At 34.0% G+C, this 21026-nt stretch overlaps 1 protein-coding gene across 6 annotated transcripts in view; it reads left to right on the top strand.

The window, feature by feature from the left end:
• FUT8 (fucosyltransferase 8 (alpha (1,6) fucosyltransferase)) overlaps nt 1–21026 on the top strand; it is a 342950-nt gene that overhangs the window by 152730 nt on the left and 169194 nt on the right. For 4 of the 6 annotated variants that reach the window (XM_011949753.1, XM_011949751.1, XM_011949752.1 and 1 more), the window contains one exon: nt 17580–18009. The exons of the other annotated variants lie outside the window; for them this stretch is intronic. In XM_011949753.1, the coding sequence (XP_011805143.1) occupies nt 17807–18009 (203 nt within the window). In that variant the 5' untranslated portion in view covers nt 17580–17806. The remainder of the gene's footprint in view (nt 1–17579; nt 18010–21026) is intronic. 6 annotated transcript variants of the gene reach the window in all.

Genomic DNA, 21026 nt, shown 5'->3' with positions numbered 1-21026 from the left:
TTTAGTATAGGAAATAAATAAGCCAATTTGTGTTACAATAGAGAATAATGGAGGAGGGTGAGTTTTTTATTAAAAAACATAGAGTGTTGTATGTAGCATTCTTGTAGGGTATTACAGTCATTATTTCTTTCTTGTTTTTAGGGTACTAGTTTTTTTTGGAGCTCACCCTCAGGGATAAATTCTGATTAGTCTAAGCTGGTAATGGGAATCTCATTCCATTTGTCAGTGATTAGTTTTGCAAGGGACAGGTGACTCAATCTTGGCTAATAAGATGTGTAAATCTTCAGGGGAGATGTCTGTCAGTGGTTTCCTCCCAAAATGAGACAGATTCCCAGTTGTTCTTTTGCACGTAATTGCATATGGCTGGAATTGAGGCAGCTAACTTGCTACCAGGAAGAAAGTTAGCTAGAGGACAAAAACTGATATGCCTAGGTAGAATAGAAAGATGAAAAGGGATTTTTCACAGTTTCATTGAACCCCATTGAATTAGCCTTTTTGCTATTGAGAAACTAAAATTTTCTTATTTTTAAAGTCACCTTGAGTTGCAATTTCTCTTGTATCCTAATGTGTCATAATTGATACTGGTTGTCAGGGACTTGTTTTGGAAAAGAAGTATAATTTAAGTAGAGATCTGAATTATAAGAATGAGCCAAAGGTGGAAGGAATAGCAAGAACAAAGGCTGCATGTTGGGTAAGAACTTGGCATATTCCAGAAACTGGCAGAAGGCTGATCTACTTGGTTTCTAAGCAAGGGAAAGATAATAACTAATATTTATAGATTGTTTTACTGTGTACAAATCACTTTTATGCATATTATCGTATAATCTTCATAATTATATGAGTTTCTATGATTATGACTGCTACTTTATAGCAGGGTAAACTGTCCATATGTGATTGATTTGAAATGGTTGCTCTTCTATTAACACATCATGGTGCCAATCAAGTATGTATTATTTATGTGCATACCCACACACAGTCAGAGAAAATGGTGATATATACACATTTAATTTGAATTTATTAGTATTACCATTTTTCAGCAGTATTAATTTATTTAGGGCTGAAGATACAGATGACAAGTCCAGATTTCTAGACTCATTTGAGTAGTTAATTGTATCAGTAAACACAACCTGGTGTGTTATTGTGTGTAATTGTTAAGGTGAGTGAGATATTCTTGATAGGAACCTTATAAATATGATTATGTGTTTGTACTTTATAACTAGGAAGATTAATTTCTAAGATATTGGCTGATTTCAGCGAATTAGTATTTTGTATTCATGTATTTATGATGCTGGCATTTTAAATTCATGTGTGTATATGACACTACTGATAAGAAATATGAAGTGTGATAGATGAGTATAAGTGATGAATGGAAATCAAACTTTATAATCTTTGTAGGAGTCATATGAAAATTTTCTCTCTTCTGCCCTGCCCTCTTTTCCTCCCCGTCTTATCCTCTTCCTCTCTCTTTTCATCCTCTCCTCTTTCTTCCCCTGCCTTTTCCCTTCTCTCCCTCTTTTTCTTTTGTTTTCTTCATTTCAGTTTGGTTGGTTTTACTAAGTGCTTTTACATAAAGTAAAAATTTATTTCAACTAGCTTTAAAGGACCATTTTAATTTACAAAACTATTTTTACTTGTTCCTTTCTACTTCTTTCTTACATTAATAAACACATCACTTGTAGATTACCCTTTTCCCATATAGGGAGCAAAGCAGTAAGAAAGATTTTAATAAATTCTGTAACAATGTTTAATTAAAAAATGAATTGCGATCAAAGGAGAAGATATTTAAAAGATAGAATCTTGGGCATGTATTAATCCTGAATTGGATTGGATTATATATGTACTATATATGGCTCTTAAAATGTTTGTACATTGTAATTGATAATTAGCTTTTCTTTAAAAGTTTTATTTATAATTCTCTTTATCAACTTAAAAAATTTTTGTTTTCTAGTAGTTTGTTAATGAGAAAAATGAGTTTAAAATATGTCATGCTCAATCTGTTACCTTGTATCAGTCGTTCATTAAATTTGTTAAATAAATGACTCCACTTTTCTGTTAAATTTTTGTTTATTCTATTATATTGAATTACTTCAAGAAACACTTTGGAATAATGATTTTGGTTTTTACTCTTTTCAGTTGTTAAAAAAATAAATTGATAACTCTTATAACTGCAGTGTATATTTATTGTGATTTAGGAAATCACTATTTGAATAATTTATGCTGATTTCTTTTATTCTGAGAAAAAGTTTGGCTACTAAGAAGGTTCAGTACAATTTCTCCGGTTTGTTAATTGTATTACTAATTATTTAAGTTGATTCTTACTGTCTGAAATTTGTGAAAAATACAGTTTTCACATTAACATTTGGAAAGTTGATTACATCTGTATAATAAATACTGTTGAAATTTTTTTCATTAAAAGTAAAAATGTACTAGGATGGTGATTTGCTGAAAAAATCTGTCTCATTGAAACTTAAATGCAAGGACATAATTTAGGCATTTAATGAAATAACTTTCAATTATTGACATTTTCAATTTTAGTCACAAAATAGGGGTAATTTAAGCTTTCTCTTAAAATTTTTGTCAACCTGATTGGAACATAATTTATATCAGCGAATCCATATTAAGTGTATAATTAGATGATATTTCTTAAACCTGTATCCTCATGTAACTGTCATTTCCTTTCTAAATCAGTCATCTTCATACTTGCTGGCAAGTACTAGTCTGATTTCCATTACTGTCTGTTCGTTTCTTTGTTGTAGAACTTCATAATTTTATGAATTTAAGTTTTTAAGTCATTAAGCTGTTCAAGTAATCTATTCTTTATTGAGCTTCAGTAGTTTGTTTCTTTTAGGAAATCTCTCCATTTCAGGTATGACGTCACATTTATTTACTGAAAATTATTTGTAATATTTCCTTATTACTTTTCTGTGGTATCTGTAGTGATACTACAGATAGTGCCTCTTTCATTCCTAATATTAGCAACTTATGTTCTTTTTTTTTTTCAGCTTGTGTCCTTGTGCCCTTGATTAGTCCAGCTGGAAGATTTTTAATTTTATTGATCATTTCAGGGAGCCCATTTTTTTGTTTTCATTGATTTTTCTTTGTTGTTCATCTGTTTTATATTACATTCATAGAGTTTACGCTGTGAACCTTTTACCTATTTCACCAAACTTTCAAATACTTTTATACCTCTTGAGGTATAATATAGAGACTTTAAAACAGTGTCCTTCCTTTTTTTTGCTTGTTATATTTTGTGTAAGTATTGTCATGTATTTTACTATTATGTGTGTTGTAAACCCCATAATACTTTGTTATTATTTCAGCTTTGAGTCAAATTTATTTTGAAAGAAATTAGAAATGAGGAGGGGGCAGGGTGAAAAAAAGAGACATTAGAAATGAGAAAAAAATTTATTTGTATTTACCCATATATTTAACATGTCTGTTTAAATCCATCATTTACATTCAAGTTTCTATCCACAATCATTTCTTTCAGCCTGAAAAGTATCCTTTTAAATATATCTTGTAGTGTGTATCAGCTGGCAACAAGTTCTTTCCATTTTTTGTTTTCCAAAAAATACTTATTTTGCATTTATCTTTTAAAAGCTTTTTATTTCAGAATAATTTTAGAATTATAGAAAATTAGCAAAGAGAGTACAGTCACTGTATACTCTTTGCCCATGTTCCCCTAATGTTAACATCTTACCTAGCCATGGTACATTTGTCTAAACTATTAAATTAACAGTAGTGAAATACTCTAAACTACAGACTACATTTGGATTTCAGCAGTTTTTCCATAGTGTCCCTGCCCTGTTCCAAGATTCAATTCAGGATACCACATTACATTTAGTCATTGTGTCTCCTTAGACTTCTCTAATCTGTGGCAGTTTCTCAGTTTGTTTTTATAACTTTAATAGTTCAATACTTTTGAAGAGTACTGGTCAGGTATTTTGTTGAATGTCTCTAAATGAGGATTTGTCTGATATTTTCTTTTATTATTAGACTGGATTCATGGTTTTGGAGGATGAGTACCACAGAATTGGTGTGTCCTTTTTTAGTATCATTTAGAATAGTTTCATCACTATAAAAGTTACTCTTGAAGGCACTTTATAATCATCCCCTCCTTGTACTTTAATTTTTTTTTTTTTTTTTTTTTTCGAGGCGGAGTCTCGCTCTGTCGCCTGGACTGGAGTGCAGTGGCCAGATCTCAGCTCACTGCAAGCTCCGCCTCCTGGGTTTACGCCATTCTCCTGCCTCAGCCTCCCGAGTAGCTGGGACTACAGGCACCCGCCACCTCGCCCGGCTAGTTTTTGTATTTTTTTAGCAGGATGGTCTCGATCTCCTGACCTCGTGATCCGCCCGTCTCGGCCTCCCAAAGTGCTGGGATTACAGGCTTGAGCCACCGCGCCCGGCCCTCCTTGTACTTTCAACACTGAACTATTTTTCAACCTAGAGTTTCTCCCTTTCCATAATGTTATGTAAATGAAACACACAATATGTAGTCTTTGGTTTTGTCTTCCTTCACTTAGCAACATACGTTTAAGATTCATTTTGTTGAGTAAATCAGTGGCTTCTTTTTATTACTAATATTGCTTTTTATTACTAACTAGTATTTGTTTTCTGTGTATCATGTGTGTTAATCTGTTCACCTGTTGAAAGCTATCTTGATTTTTTTTTGTAGTTTCTTGTCTGTTATGAATAAAGCTGCTGCAAACATTTGAGATTAATTTTTTTGTGGAAAAATATGCTTTTGTTTTTCTTGGGTGAATTAACTTTGAAACCTCAAACTAAAACTTAAAGAAATCATAGGGGAAAATATATTGGACTTTGGGTTTGGCATTGAATTCATAGACTTAGTACCAAAACCACAGTCTATAAAAGAAAAGAAGTCAGTATATTGTATTATATTTTAAAAATTTAAAAATTTTGCTGTGTGCAAGACACTGTTAAGAGAATAAAAAGATAAGCCACAGACTGGGAAAAAATATTTGAAAATCATGTATTTGTTAAAAGACTTATGTTCAGAATATATAAAGAACTCAAGTCTCAGCTGTAAGAAAACAAACAATCTAAAAAATGGGCGAAAGATCTCAAAAGACACTTTACCAGAGAAGATACATGGATAGAAAATAAGCACATGAAAAGATGGCCAGATGTTCAGTGTCATTTGTTACTAGAAAAATACACATTGAAACCATACTTTGATACCACTACATTACACAGCCACTAGAATTGCCTTTAAACAAACTGACAATACCAAATGCTAGGGAGATTGTGGATCAACAGGAGTTCTTATTTATTGCTTCTGACAACTCAGAATGGTGCCGCCACTTTGGAGTAGAGTTTGGCATTTTCTTGTAAACATACATTTTTCATGTGACCCAGCAATCCTACTCCTAGCTATTGGACCCAAGTTAGCTGAAAGTTCACATTCACAGAAACCTACTTTTATTTTTGAATATATTTTTACTGAATAACGTAGTGTAGTTTTGTCATTTCTTTTTTTTTCAGCATTTTAAAAAGATGTTGTCTCATTGTCTTACTAGATTGTATTTTTTTCTGATGTTACCATGTATGTATTGTTCACCCCCAATCTTGTGGCTGTTTTACCCTCCAAATTATAGTTTTATTTGTATTTAAAAATAGATCGCAAATTCTATATATACCCATAATTAATACCTATAGTATTTTCAATGTACATTACTTCAAATTTGATGATAAATTTTTTTCCGAGAAGTCCTTTTCTGAAGCCAAACTCAAAAATGGGGAAATGCTTACAGATTTCCAGCCGGCCCCAAAATGGATATTGTAAATGGCGTTTTGCCTAACTAATGATGATGGATGACTTTCATTTGCCTTTTATCATTTGAACAGTTTTTTGTTCATAATAATAGTTACCGTAAGGTGATGCAGCTGTGGTGAAGCTGTAAAAACACTGTAGTGTCTGGCAATAAGTCCTATCAGCAGTGGCTACCTGGATTAGTCTGTTTTGCGTTGCTCTAAAGGAATTCCTGAGACTGGGTGCTTTATAAAGAAAAGAGGTTTACACAGTGAAAACCCGTCTGTACTAAAACCACAGAAAATTAGCCGGGCATGGTGGTGCGTGCCTATAGTCCCAGCTACTTGGGAGGCTGAGACAGGAGAATTGCTTGAACCCGGCAGGTAGAGGTTGCAGTGAGCTGAGATCTCGCCACTGCACTCCAGCCTGGGCGACAGAGCGAGGCTCTGTCTCAAAAAAAACAAACAAAGAAACAAAAAAAGGTTTACTTGGTTCCCAGCTTTGCAGTCTGTAGGAGAAGCATAGTGCCAGCATCTGCTTCTGGGTGAGAGCCTCAGGAAACTTCCTGTCATGGTGAAAGGCAAAGCGGGAGCCAGTGTATCACATGGCAAGAAAGGGAACAAGAGAAAGGGGGCAAGAGAGAGAAGGCAGGAAATGCCAGGCTCTTTTTAACAAGATCATTGTGTGTCCTGATGAACCCATCATAAGCTGAAAATATCATGAGTTGCAATATGTTTAATACACCTAATCTGAACATCATAGCTTAGCCTACCTTAAATGTGCCCAGAACAATTATATTAGCCTACAGTTGGACAAAATCACTTAACACAAAAACTATTTTATAATAAAGTGTTGAATATTTCATCATTTATTGAATACTTTACTGAAAGTGAAGAAGAAAATGGTTGTAGTGTTACTCAGAGAATGGTTTCTACTGAATATATATTACTTTTGTATAATCATAAAGTTGAAAAATTAAGTTGAGCCATTGTTAATTTGGGGACCATCTATATGGTATTTTTTGTTCTACAAGTTATATATTTTTGTTGTAGTTTTCTGTTTTCAACATTTTTTCTTTTAAATCCTTGCACACATTTTGCTACTTGTTTTGTCTGCTGTCATCATTGTTATTGCTGTTTTCTGGATCTGTTTAAATGGACTGATTTTCTTCCTGGTTATGGGTTACATTTTCCTTCTTGTTGGCATCATAGTATAAAATATATATTTTTGGCAAAATAATAATTTATTCAACCATACTTCTGTTGATGGGCAATTATGTTGTTTTTCCAGTTCAGTGCTATTGCAGACAATGATGCAATGAATATGTGAATGCATTTTGTTTACATATTAAAATGCATCTTAGCATAAATTCTTGCGAGTGGAATTTCTTGTCAAAAGGCATGTGTGTGTAAATATTTGATATATAATGCCATATTACCCTTTGCATAGAGTACACATATTTATATTATTTAAATAAGTGCTGAATTATTTTTGAGTTTAAAAGACAACCCTCCTTTGACATGGCTTATAGCACAACAGGCCAGGCTTTTAGTTGTTTGGTTCTTCAGCAGATTGTCGCATACTCATCTTCTGGCCTCAGCATCAAAGTCAAGCTACTTGAATGTGATTCTTGGAGACATCCTTTTCACACAGTCATATGCCAAATGTGGCCATTGTTCATTTTCTTGTTAGACTTAAGAAGTGTCAGTTTGATCGTATTATAAATGGTACTGCATTTTTTGTTATGTCTAATGGAATAATTGAGCTTTATCTATCTTTAGGAAGTGTAGGAGGGGGAAATGAGGAAGTATTAGTTAAAGGGTACAGAGTTTTGGTTATAAAGATAAGTCTCAGAAATCTGTTGTACAGCATGGTGCCTATAGTTAACAATGCTGTATTGTATGGTTAAAAATTTCCTAAGAGGATAGGTCTTATGTAAAGCGTTCTTACTACAAACACACAAATTAGTAATAGTAAATAAGAGAGTGGGAGAAAACTCTTGCAGATGATGAATAGGTTTATGGCATAGATTGTGGTGGTGAGTTCACAGGTGTCTACTTTGCAAGCTCATCAAGTTGTATATATCACACATATATACACACAAACTTTTTGTATGTAAAAATGTTTAAAAGAATCTTGAATTTTAAAAAAGAAAAAGACCACACATCCTAGCCTGCTTATGTTTTGGGGGAGTTATGATGACGGTAATGGTCACAACAGTGGCAACACAGTTATTGTAATCATTATAAATTTAATAGAGACTATAGAGACTTGGTTCCACTTCTGAAGATTTTTTTTCAGTATGGTTGGATCTTACAAAGGTGCTAAATGTTTGTGATAAAACTCTGAAAGTAGCTTAGTTTCTCTGCGGTACTCTGCGGTAAAATCTTGACATAATGATCATCTGTTTATATATATAATTTTAAACATTCTGTAATACATAAGGATTTGAAGATTGCAACAATAAATTTGCCATGTTTTATTCTGACACTGTACATATATTTTGATTTTCAAATTATAGTATTATAACATTTTGTGGTGTGCAGGTGGCAGTGTTCAATTTTATGCTTAAATAATAAAATGATAGCAAAAAATGCAATTATTTGTGGAATAGTTTATATTCAGTTTCTGCTGCATCACTCAGAATGTTAGTTGCTGTAAGAAGAGGCTTTTTTTCTTTTTTGGTTATTTGTTTTAGTGGCATTACTTCACTTTGCAATTAGAATCTACTATAATATTACCTATTGAAAGCAGGGATTTTTGTCTGTCTTGTTCACTGCTATATCCTCAATGCCTAGGATATGTAGTGTATTTTATGTAATAGAAACTGAATGAGTAGTTTTTGAACATATAAGTGAATGGATCATCGTGTTGTATAGATTTAGGTAAAAATGCATGGTAGATTTCTTCCAGTTGCTTTCCATTATAAATGTTGATAAGAACCATGCCGCATATTTAAAAAATAAATAAAACTTACATAACATGAATGACTGCACTAAATGAAGTATATTATTTAGGAGGTCAGTTACTTACTGGTGGCATAGTAGAGAATGCTTCCAAAGTGACCATCCTGAAGAATGGAGACTGCAGCTCATTGTCATTTGTTTTATTAATACTTCAAATGTGCTCCCTTCTCTACGCAGCTGTGAAACTTTTCCTGGTCTTCTCAGGAACTTTCTCTTCTCTGTTTTCTGTTGTGAATTATACTTTCATTTTTAAATTCCATTTTTATCTTCACCACTGGCTTTTTCTTTGCTATACCTTTTAATTTTATTTAATAAAAACTACTTATCGCTTTGGGGAAATACCATCTGATGTTGGAAGTGCTCTGTATGTACACCACTCGTAATGGTAACCACTAGACACAGGTGGCTATTGAGCAATCAAAATGTGGCCTACTGTGCCTGAAGAAATACATTTTGTTTCTTTTTTCCCCAGACAGTGTCTTGCTCTGTCACCCATGCTGGAGTAGAATGGTGCGATCACGGCTCACTGCAGCCTCAGCCTCCTGGGCTCAAGTGATCCTCCCACCTCAGCCTCCCAAGGAGTTGGAACTGTAGGCGTGCACCACCAGTTTTTAATTTATTTATAGAGACAGGGTCTCACTATGTTGCTCAGGCTAGGGAAATAAATTTTTAATTTTAATTCTAATTTAAATAGTTGCATGTAGTAGCTATTAAAGCAGACAGTGTAGCTCTGGGTCTTACTATATATATAATTATTGGTCTACCTTTAAATAATATACCAGTTCATGTGTAGTGAGAACTTGACTTCTGTGCACTTCCATTTCCTCCCTCTCGTCTTTTTTATATTTTGTCATATGTTTTACATCTACATACATTATAAACCCAGTGATACATTATTGCCATTTTGAGTTTAACAGCTTTTTAACTTTTAATGTGGTTAAATTAAGTGAAAATATCTCTGATTTTTTAGATTTCACCATTTCTGGTGCTATTTTTGTGTGTGCAGATCTGCATTTTTATCTGGTATCATACTCCTTGAAAAATTTCATTTAACATTTTTTATATTACAGTTTTGCTGACACAGAATATTTTTTAACTTTTTTTTTTTTTCTGGAAGAGTGTTGATTTTGCCTTTATTTGCCTTTGTTTTGCCTTCATTTTATCCAGTGAAAGGTATTTTCACTGGATCTAGAATGCTTAGTTGCTGTTTTTCCCCTCTTGGTATTTTAAAGATGATGCCCCATTGTTTTTTGACTGGCCTTCTGTATTACACGTAGTGTGTTCTCATTTTTTTTTCTCTGTATGTAATATTTCTCTTTTTCTAACTACCTGAAAATTTTTTCTCTTTCAGCTTGTTTTTTTTTTAAGCAGCTTTTTGTCTACATTTTAAGTTTGCCCTACTAGATTCTCTGCATTTCTTTGAGCTGTGGTGTTTTATCATTTTTTTACTTTGGAAAATTCCCAGCTAACATCTCTGTAAGTATATTTTCTTCTCTGTTCTTGTTTTCTTCACATTATTAAACTCCAGTTACACCTGCACTAGATCATTGGATATTATACTACAGCTTTAAAATTCCTGTTCTGTTTTTTTTTTTTTAATTTCAATCTGTTTCTTCTTTTTGGGTTTAATTTTGAATAATATCTATTTACCTCTCTTTAAGCTCACTGATTTATTTTTAGCTTTGTCTGATCTTCTGATAATTCTGTTGAAGATTTTTCTGATATTTCATTTTTATGTTCATTTAGCATTTCTTCTTTGCTGAATCCCTTATCTGTTTTTGTATTTTGTTCATATTTACCATGAGATCCTTTAATACATAAATTACAATTATTCTAAGTTTTCTGTCTGATAGTTCAAATATCTGATTCATTTATAAGTCTGGTTCTGGTGTTTGCCTTGTCTTTTGACTATGGTTTGGGTTCGTTGTTAACTTTAAAAAAAAAAAAGTGTGTGTGTGTGTGTGTATAAAATTGTTTTTTGTTGCATGCCAGACATTTTAGGTAAAGGGCAACAAAGATTGAGGTGGATAGTATTTATGCTCAGAAGTGGGTACCTTTCTTCTTTGATGATGTTTGTGCATGTGTGGATTGGGATGGGGCAGAGATTGAGTGAGTCCAACAGTGACTTGAGTTGGATTTGTTTTTTTTTTGTCATTGTAATAGTTAAATTCACTGAATCAGAAGCTTGAAATTCCTGCAGTAGTGGACTGCTTGCTGCTTCTTCATTCTTGGTTTGGAGACTGGGGTGCTGGAGTGTTTCCTCAGTGTTCCAGCTCCATCCTTAGCTTTTAGCAGGTCTTTGGATGCCTGCATCACAGCATGACCTCTCTTCGTATTCTTTGTAACTTTTGATAATATGTACTTTCTATTTTTGATTGTTTATATTTTCTTATCTTTCTTTGAAGATTGTTGAGTTTTATTTTGACAGGCAGATAATTTACTTTTGGATTACACTGATCCTTTTGTAGCTTGTTTTTAAGCTTTGTTAGGTCTCTTGTTGGCATAGCTTTTATTCTATAACTGGAGTCAGTAGACTTTGGTTTATGAGCCATATCTGGTCCACAGCCCGTTTTTTTATAGTCCGTGATCTAAGAATGGATTTTACATTTTTAAAGGGTTATAAAGAAACAAAAATAAAAATTAAGAAGTATATGTGACAGAGACAGTATATGCCTCGCATAGCCTAAGATATTTATCTTGCCCTTTACAGAAAACATTTTCTGATTCCTACTTGCTTAATTCTAATTTCTAAGGTGTTTTATTTCTTGGATTTTTACTGAATGCTGCAGGTTTTCTCTGTGGTATTTTTATTGTACCTGGTTGGAACTCATAGGTCTCCCAGCTTTGCCTAATCCTTGAGGTATGTTCAGCTTTTAGCTACCCAGTATTTAATTTTTCTCTTTCTGATAATTGTCTTTTGCAAGCTTCATGAATTCTTACTATAACTTAGTTTCCTGCCAAAGACTCAAAGGATCTCCTGTGCAAAATTTGGAACTTTCCTTCTGAGTATCTACTTCCTCTTTAGTATAATGACCTGCAAATTCCACCTACCTTAAATTCCCTAAACTTTGGTCTTTGTCTTCTCACCTGAGGAAGATGGCTGTGTTTTGTTTGGGTTCTTTCTTTCTGTGCTGGTGTTCAGCGAATGCTTCTAGGCAGAAGGGTGAAGTGATCATAGGGCTTACTTTTATTGTTAACTTTCTCTCAGACATTACAATCTTCTTTGACCTTTGCCCAATATCTGAAAACAGTTTTTCTAAATATGTTTTTGAAAGTTTTCTAGTTTATATGTGAGGCTAATCTAGTAGTAGTTATTCTTTCATGGTTGGAGATGGAACTCTGTTTAGCAGCTATTAATAAATATGCTTTTTAACCTCTGGTATTAGTATAAACCAATAATTGTAATTATATCTGTTAAATCTCTTATTTGCTGTAAATTGAGTTTTGTTTTATGATATGTATAAGAGGTATTAGCAGAATACATAAGGAAACGTGATTACGATTCAGTTCTGTCCTGCATCTTCAATACCTATTCTGTGCCCCAGGCGTTCTACAACTTGCTAGAGATGGAAAATAACACATGAAGTGAAGATCAGGCTTTTAACCTTCTAGGGAAGGTAGACATATGTATTAATTATTTATTGCTACATAGCAAATTACCTTTAGACTCAGTGGCTTAAAGCAACAATTTATTATCTGTTGGTCAGAATTTAGGGATGGTTTAGCTGGATCCTCTGGCTAAGCTCCATCTCCTAGGTGAGGGTCTTTAAAAAGCCTGCATTCAAGATGTGGACCAAAGCTACAGCTGTGTTGAGGCTTGACTGGTGAGGGTGCATTTCTAAGCTTGCTCACATTCACATGGTCATTGGCAGGATTCAACAACCTTGTGAGGTGCTTGTGGTCTTAGGACTGAGCACTTTAAATCTTTGTTGACTGTTGTCTAAAGGCTGCCCTCAGTTCCTTTCCACATAGGCCTCTCTGCATGATGACTCACAGTATGGTAGCTTGTATAGTCAGAATAAGCAAGCAGGGACAATGTGAGCAAGACACAGAAGCTCCAGTCTTTTGTAACCTTATCTTGGAAGTGAAATTCTGTCACTTTTACCATATTCTATTTAAGAAACAAGTCACTAGGTCCAGCCAACACTCAAGAGGAGGAGATGATACAAGGGCATGAATAGTGGACGCAGAGATAGTTGGCAGCCATTTCAGAAGCTGCCTACAACAGCATGTAGCATATTAATTATATAAATAATCATAAATGGGTCTATAAAATAATGTAACAACATCAATATATACCACATAATAATTTGCTGCATCATATGCTGAGGTGCTTCCCTATTGATGATTATTTTATTTAAGCCTTTTCCAGTATTCTCTAGGAGAGGTGATATTTATTATCTCCAGTTTACAGATTGTTCAGTGAGGTTACCTAGCTATGATGTAGCAGAACTGAGACTCCAGGCTAGACACTGCTGATTCTAGCACCCATACTTTTAATTTCTATGTCTTGTCAGCATTAAAATAAAATTACTTTTTTTGGAGCACTTCTTATGTGCCAAGCATTATAAGTGGTTTATATAATGTTAACCTTATTTAAGGCTCATAGCAACTCTATTAAGTCTCCTTATCTTACTGATATTACACTCTAGCTTCCAGATTCAGAAAAAGTACTTTGAAAAATCAAATATATTTATTGTTCCAGAGACGTTAAACAAATATTACACAAAGAATCTCTGTAAATACCAAAAGAAATGAAACATTTAAATACCTTAGTACCTTAAAAAAGTGGTATCAATCTAGCGTAGGCAACATGCTGAGATTTTGTCTCCCTCTCTCTTTTTCTTTTTTTTTTTTTTTTTTGAGACAGAGCCTCACTCTGTCGCCCAGGGTGGAGTGTGGTGTTGTGATCTCTGCTCACTGCAACCTCTGCCTCCCAGGTTCAAGCAGTTCTCTGCCTCAGCCTCCTGAGTAGCTGGGATTACAGGCACCCACCACCATACCTGGCTAATTTTTGTATTTTTAGTAGAGATAGGGTTTCACCATCTTGGCCAGGCTGGTCTTGAACTCCTGACCTTGTGATCTACCCGCCTCAGCCTCCCGAAGTGCTGGGATTACAAGCGTGAGCAACCGTGCCCAGCCAACTTTGTCTCTTAAAAAAAAAAAAAAAAAGATATCACTAATTAAATAAATTTGCAAAAAGAATCCTGGCACATTTCAGTCCACTTAGTATTTTGCAGAAGAAGGGTACTATGTGAGTCTTTAGTAGTAATAAATTTATAAATTCTTGAAAAGAAAGCCCACTCTGAGAACAAATCTCAACAAACACTGCTATATAAATTTTAGTCAGAAATTAGCTGATATATGTAATTAATTTTTAAATTTTTTTGCTAATTTGAACTATTTTTACTAATACTTTTACAAGTAAGTTGATTGGCTTTCATATCAAAGGCTGTACATACTTTCTTCAGTCATATCGTTGTCTTTGCAAAGTGAGTCTTCTAAATGAAGAAAATAAGATACATTAGTTTTTCATGGTTAAAAGGCAAACCATAAGACTCTTTTGGCTGAATGTGGTGGCTCATACCTGTAATCCCTACACTTTGGGAAGCTGAGGCAGGCGGATCACCTGAGATCAGGAGTTCGAGACCAGCCTGACAAAATGGTGAAATTCCATCTCTACTAAACATACAAAAAATGAGCCAGGCACCACGGCAGACACCTGTAATCCCAGCTACTCAGGAGGCTGAGATAGGAGAAACTCTTGAACCCTGGAGGTGGAGGTTGCAGTGAGCCAAGATTGTGCCACTGCACTCCAGCCTGGAGACAGAGCGAGACTCTAAAAAAAAAAAAGACTATCTTGGTCTTTTAGGCCAATTAAATTTAATCAACCAAGGAATGTCTTTATAAGATACATGTTGACAATAACAAATATGAAAGTTTATTAATGACCTTATTTTTGAACCATTTCCTTATAATAACATTCTCTCACTTTCTGCATTGCCATTTACCATGTTAAGTAGGGCATAAATGCAGTTTAAGCTGTATTCATTAGTGCCAACTAAGTGCCAAATACCGTTCTTAGTGCCTGGGATACATCAGTGAACACAATGAACAAAAATTATGGCGTTTATGTTTTAGCAAGCATGGTTCAGATAATCAACAGTAACCATAAGTAAGTAAGCAAGCATTCATTGTAGTTAGATAGGGAAAAAATTCTGTACTTGTTCTTTTAAACCTTGCAGAGGAAAATTGCATAGAAAACGACTTGTTTTTCAGCTCTACTTGGTTTTGTTGACCCCAAAACTGGGAATTTAAAAAATACTGGCAAAGACAAAAAAAATCATGGGAAACAGTCTCTCCAAAAACATAGTTCAAATGATGCTATTAATTTAGAAAATGACCATGTTTTGCTCCTATAATAATGTATTGCTTTTTACAACTCAAGTATTATCAATATTGATGTATAATATAGTAATTTAATGTCTTAGATATTTTTGGTAATGGTTTATAACAAATGGAAAGTATTTTTTGTTATACAAATTTTGTTATTCAAAATTTGTTTCTGCAAACTTTTGTTACTGTTCAAGTTATGCTGGCTTTAAATATTACAATTTTTATTGTAATCCCAAGGAAAATGTTTCAGCATGTCTTTTTATTGTTTAAATTACTCTTTTTAAGAAAGCTACCTTTGCTTTGGTTGTTTATCACAGTTGTCTGTTTTCTGCATTACTTTTGCAGTGAAGGGAAAGAAAAAAATTTTAATATCTGATACACAGTTTACCCTCTGTAGCTGCAGTTTTAGTATTCTTGATTCAGCCAGCTACAGATCAAAATATTTGCCAAAAAACCCCCCAAAATCGACTATTTACATAGCATTTCAATTGTATTAAGTGTTATAAGTAATCTAGAGATAATTTAATGTATTTGGGAGGATGTGTGTAGGTTTTATGTAAATACCATGCCATTTTATGTAAGAAACGCAAACATCTGTGGATTTTGGTGTCTGTGGAGGGTACGGAGGGACAACTGCATATCTTAATAGCTTGGAATTAACTAGGATATAGTATAGTTTCAGCACATAAGTATAGTAACATTTTACAGTGTTGCATATGTTGCCACAAAATTATTAATTGAAATATTAATACTTACATTTTTGGCTGACTTACTGAATTGAATCAATTTTTTATGCCATCAGAATGAATTCATTTTTTATTTGGTTTTTAAGTCACAGAGCCCTGGATATCTGTGTTTTTTTTAACGTAAGATGAAAAGTAGGCGATACCTGAGTTTAGAGGAGTGGGGATTTGAGAAAGAGTTTTAAGAAAGGGATGGGATGAACAATGGAGTCAATAAAAAGAGTGTTTTTGATAGATTTAAGAATAGTTATTAAAACAACAGACAACTTTTTACTTGGATTATTCCTTTTTAATTCGATTTTCAAACAGTTCTCAGCAAGTACAATCCTTTTCATTGTATGTTTTAGCCATTGTAAATCAGTAACATTAAGGTAAATGGTGTAGGAATAAATGGGAAGGAAGTAGAGTGTTTCTAGGACAACCATTTGAAGAGATTTTCTTCTCTTTGAATATTTGGTGTTTTAAAAACAATTGAGATTTAAGGTGCAAAAGTGGAAAAATAGTGGCCCTGTGCTCTGATTTTTGAAGCCTCTCCTCCATCTTTTCTGCTAATCTTTTTACCACTGATTGGTGGTCAGGTGCCCTCACATTCAGTCTTGTATACAGAAACTATTTCTTTTTTCTCTCTTCTTTTTTATATGGAACTCTGTCCAGACATATGATTTCTCTTCTATAGCTTTAAAATTTTCAAAACATTTTTAAAATTAAAAATTTTTATAGAGATGGGGTTTCACCATCTTGCCAGGTTGGTCTCAAACTCTGGGTCCAAGCAATCCTCCTGCCTTGACTCCTTCCAAAGTGCAGGGATTACAGATGTGAGCCACTGCGGCTGGCCTGTCAAAAGGTTTTAAATTATATTTTTGCCTACAAATTCTCTCTTTGGGGAGAAAATAGTTTGGTTTCCAAGGGAATTTTAAGCCTAATGATGGAGAAATGACAAATGATACCTGTAACCAAGCCTGGAAAAGAATGTGCATTTGTAGCTTAAGATGCACAGTAACTAGCATGTAACTGGTACTAGATGTTTGTTGTAATTGTTGGTGTTTTTAATAAATTTGAGAAAGCAGTAGTCTAGCCTGGTTCATTTGAACCTTTGCTTCTGATATTTGGAATGACTGCCAGCTGGTTAATGGCTATGATAACCTTTACTTGGCTGATATGCATGTCAGTTTTATAATTTATCCTAAAAGTAACAATTTGCCTGTCACCTGCAGAGTTAAGTGGTATAATGGCAGCTGAACAGTGAGGGAGGAGAGTGGAGTTGAGAACTGGTAGAAATGAAATCACTCATACAGGGAACATGTTTTTTCTTGAGATAATGAACATACTAGCCCAAAATAACGTAGTTGAGTATATTTTGTTTTTGATTGATTGTTCAAAGATGTAATTTTTAAGTCTTCATATATAAGCTATTGTATAATTATGTAAGAAGGAAAAGAAAATGATGATGGCACTTTGAGGACTTTCAGGCTTAGAGCTAATTAGTCTGTTACCTGGTAGAGCACTAACGTACATGGCTGATTTAATATACAGATTAACAGATTTAAAGCTTTTACCCTTTACTTGTTATTAGGCAGTTAGGTTATCTTCCAGCTTGTTGGCCAGTCAACACCAATGTGTTTCCTTTAACTCCAAAAATCTCAGCATATGCTGTTTTATATATCTTAAATAATTTAAATACATTTCTTACTCTTTCCACAGCATGTAGAGTCCATGAAGTACAGGACGATAAAGCTTCCTACACATATCACCAGAAGGATCTCTTTGAAAGATTCACCACAGGACTACTAGAGAGAATAATTTGTCCGAAGCATCATGTGTTGAAACAACAGAAGTCTATCCACCTGTGCAGTAACTAGAAACAGAGTTACAATGTTTTCAATTCTTTGAGCTCCAGGACTCCAGGGAAGTGAGTTGAAAATCTGAAAATGCGGCCATGGACTGGTTCCTGGCGTTGGATTATGCTCATTCTTTTTGCCTGGGGGACCTTGCTGTTTTATATAGGTGGTCACTTGGTACGAGATAATGACCATCCTGATCACTCTAGCCGAGAACTGTCCAAGATTCTGGCAAAGCTTGAACGCTTAAAACAGCAGAATGAAGACTTGAGGAGAATGGCCGAATCTCTCCGGTAGGTCCTAAAATACTGAAGGAAGAATGATGAAATACTGTACTTTGTTTTTAGGTGTAGGGCTTCATTCTGCTAGGAAAAATAGTTAATTATTTTTATAACCTGCTGTCTTTGCCAAAAGACGGTTTTCTATCTCTGTATATTTAATACAGAGCAAGTTTGTCCAACCCACAGCCCGTGGGCCACAGATGACCCAGGACAGCTTTGAATGAGGCCCAACACAAATTTGTAAACTTTCTTAAAACATTCTGAGATTTTTAATTTTTTTTTTTTAAGCTCATCAGCTATCATTAGTGTTAGTGTACTTTATATGTGGCCCAAGACAATTTTTCTTCCAGTGTGGCCCAGTGATACCCCAAGATAATTTCTCCATAGTGGCATCATTATTTTGCAGATGAATTTTAATGTAGAAAAACTATGCCATTTAATTTGTGTACTTGTATTTCATTTACAGTTACATATTAAAAAATTGATGTATTAAATCCAAACTATGATTTAAACTAGTGTATATTAAAAATTTTATATGAACTGTAACAAAGATATTCTAATAACTGGGAGGCTGAGTTAGTCTAACTATAACTTATTAAAATGTAGAAACGAAAGTTTGTCATTAAACAACTGGATCTGGAATGCAGAGAATGATTATCATTGTTATTTCTAGTCTGTAAAAAATGTGACATATATCTATTAGAAGACATCAATTGTTTGGAAAACCACAGTCTCCTATATATTTTCAGGGAGCAAGTAAACATAATATTACATAGGCGATCTCTGAATTTTTTTCCAAAGTTATTGAGGTAAAACATTACCTAGTGTCTTATATGCAAAGATGATCATGTAGTACTTGCTCTCTCAAACTAGAGAAGCCAGAAATGAAGATTTGAGAGTCATTACTTCAGAGGTGGTAATTAACCCTAAGGGAAGTGGTATAGAGAAAAAGAGCTGAAAGTTCATTTCTCTTTGAGAAACACAAATTAAGGAGTAGAAAGTGGAAACACCCAGTTGTGCAGAAAGCTTTTAGAATAGTTGGGGAAGAATAGAGGGAGAGAGCTGTTACGGAAACTGAGGAACATTCTGTGAGGGAAGAATGTAGTTGGCAGTGTTAAATTACCCTTGATGCTATAGAGAGGATGCCCATGGTCCTCTCATTTTCTACTCTCACTGCCATTCACTCTTTGTTTAGAACTCGGATTTTTCCCTTTGTCTACAGTTACAACTTTTTCTTCACCATAATATTATTTGGGTCCTTTTATGTCCTTTGAAAGGCAATGCTAGGTGTTAAGACAAAAATGAATGAAACATTATTCTTGTCATTTGTTGTAGTACCATTCAAGAAGATAGCAAGCAGTCAGGGATTAGAAAGTGGATAGAACTTCTTGAATTTGTCTATTATTTTCTTTCCTACTTGGGATACTCAGGGAACATCATATAGAAAGGTGATCTTTCAGTAGAGTCTTATTCATTCTAAAGATTGATAATTTAGGGGTTAGTAATAATAGCTGTCATTTATTACATGCCAGGTACTGTGCCAAGGACTTTGCATGGATCATCTCATTGAATTTCACACTATCTTTCTGAGATGTTAGTACCATTTTTGTAACCGTTTTACAGATTAAGAATTATAGAGATGTTAAGTAATTTAATTTGCTGAAGGTCACACTTTTCACAAGTGGTAGAGCCTACTTTGAATCCCAGTAGTATGACTCCAAAACCTAAACTCTGAATAACTGTATTGCCTTCCTGAGCAGAAAACAGAGAAATCAGTGACCTTAACGTCTTAGTATGAGACGTATGAGATCACCAAGAATAGCTACTATTCTAGTTGATTTTGGAGTTTGCTTTGATTGTAGTAAAATTTCGTTCTATATTATGGGAATTTTATTCCTAAAAATATTTTTCCCCTTAACAAGTTAGGCTAATAAATAATTGCTCACTTTTCTTGTGGTTCCATCTTCAATACTGATATTTCAGTTTGTTCATTTCTGACTGCCAAATGTCTTGTTTTTGTTGTTTGAAGGGAAAGCTTGCCTTTAGTATGGATTTTTCTTTCTGCAAAATCTTTAGGTCTATTAAGTCACTTTCTTTATATTTTTATATGTTGAAATTAATTTCTTAACCACTACATTTAAATGTAGAGACTAATTCTAAGAGCTGAATCCCCTAAGTCATATGGTATTACCATGTAATTACAGTCTGAAAACAGACTCAAAAGCCAATGAGCCCGTGTTTATATAAGGGAATATAATTTCAGGAAAATAGTTTATAGTTATTTTCCCTCATTAGGGAAGAAAGCCTCCTTGGGCCCTTTCATTGACTTTACTGCTGGGGCTGTTTGTGTTTCTTCCAAAGGGATGTCGTTTTAGAGCCCTCTGGCATGAAAGGAAGAGAAATGGAGGTGCTACTAGCATTGGAATTTTTTTTCCCCTTATAGTAATTAAGTTAATATTTTGTACTTAATTTGTTATGTCTTTTTCTTATGAGAAAATGTGTTCACAAGTCAGACTACAAAGGATTAGTTCAGATGTTTATAACTAGGTCATTTCTTTGCGATAAGGCATATGGATTGGAGTTGGAAAGCAACACAGAAGCTTGGAACTACAATTTTTTAGATTTTGTAGATTCAAGACAATAATTTGAAAAGCAATTAACAAATCTTTCAGTAGAGTTTTGTGGATTTTGTTGATAGTGTTAGAAATTTAGGAAAGTAATTTAAATATATCTCAGAGGGATGCAAATGTACAAGCACGATATATAGGAGGTTGCAGTGTATTTGTGTAAATCTGATCTATTGATGAGTAATGTCCGTACATAAAATTCACTCACTTTATCATAGATGTCTGTGAGTTTTGGCAAATACTTAGTCACGTAACCATCACAAAAATTATAGATGAATTCTACCGCTCTCTAGAATTCTGTTGTTCCCTCTTATGGTCATATTCTGTCCCCACCTCCTGTTCCTGGCACTTACTGGTCTGCTTTCTGTCACACTTTTTTACTGTTTCAGAATGTCATATAAA

The sequence above is a fragment of the Colobus angolensis genome, unplaced genomic scaffold, assembly GCF_000951035.1.
Source record: "Colobus angolensis palliatus isolate OR3802 unplaced genomic scaffold, Cang.pa_1.0 Scaffold3, whole genome shotgun sequence".
Lineage (NCBI taxonomy): Eukaryota > Metazoa > Chordata > Mammalia > Primates > Cercopithecidae > Colobus > Colobus angolensis.
This window is presented reverse-complemented; position numbering and strand designations above follow the sequence as displayed.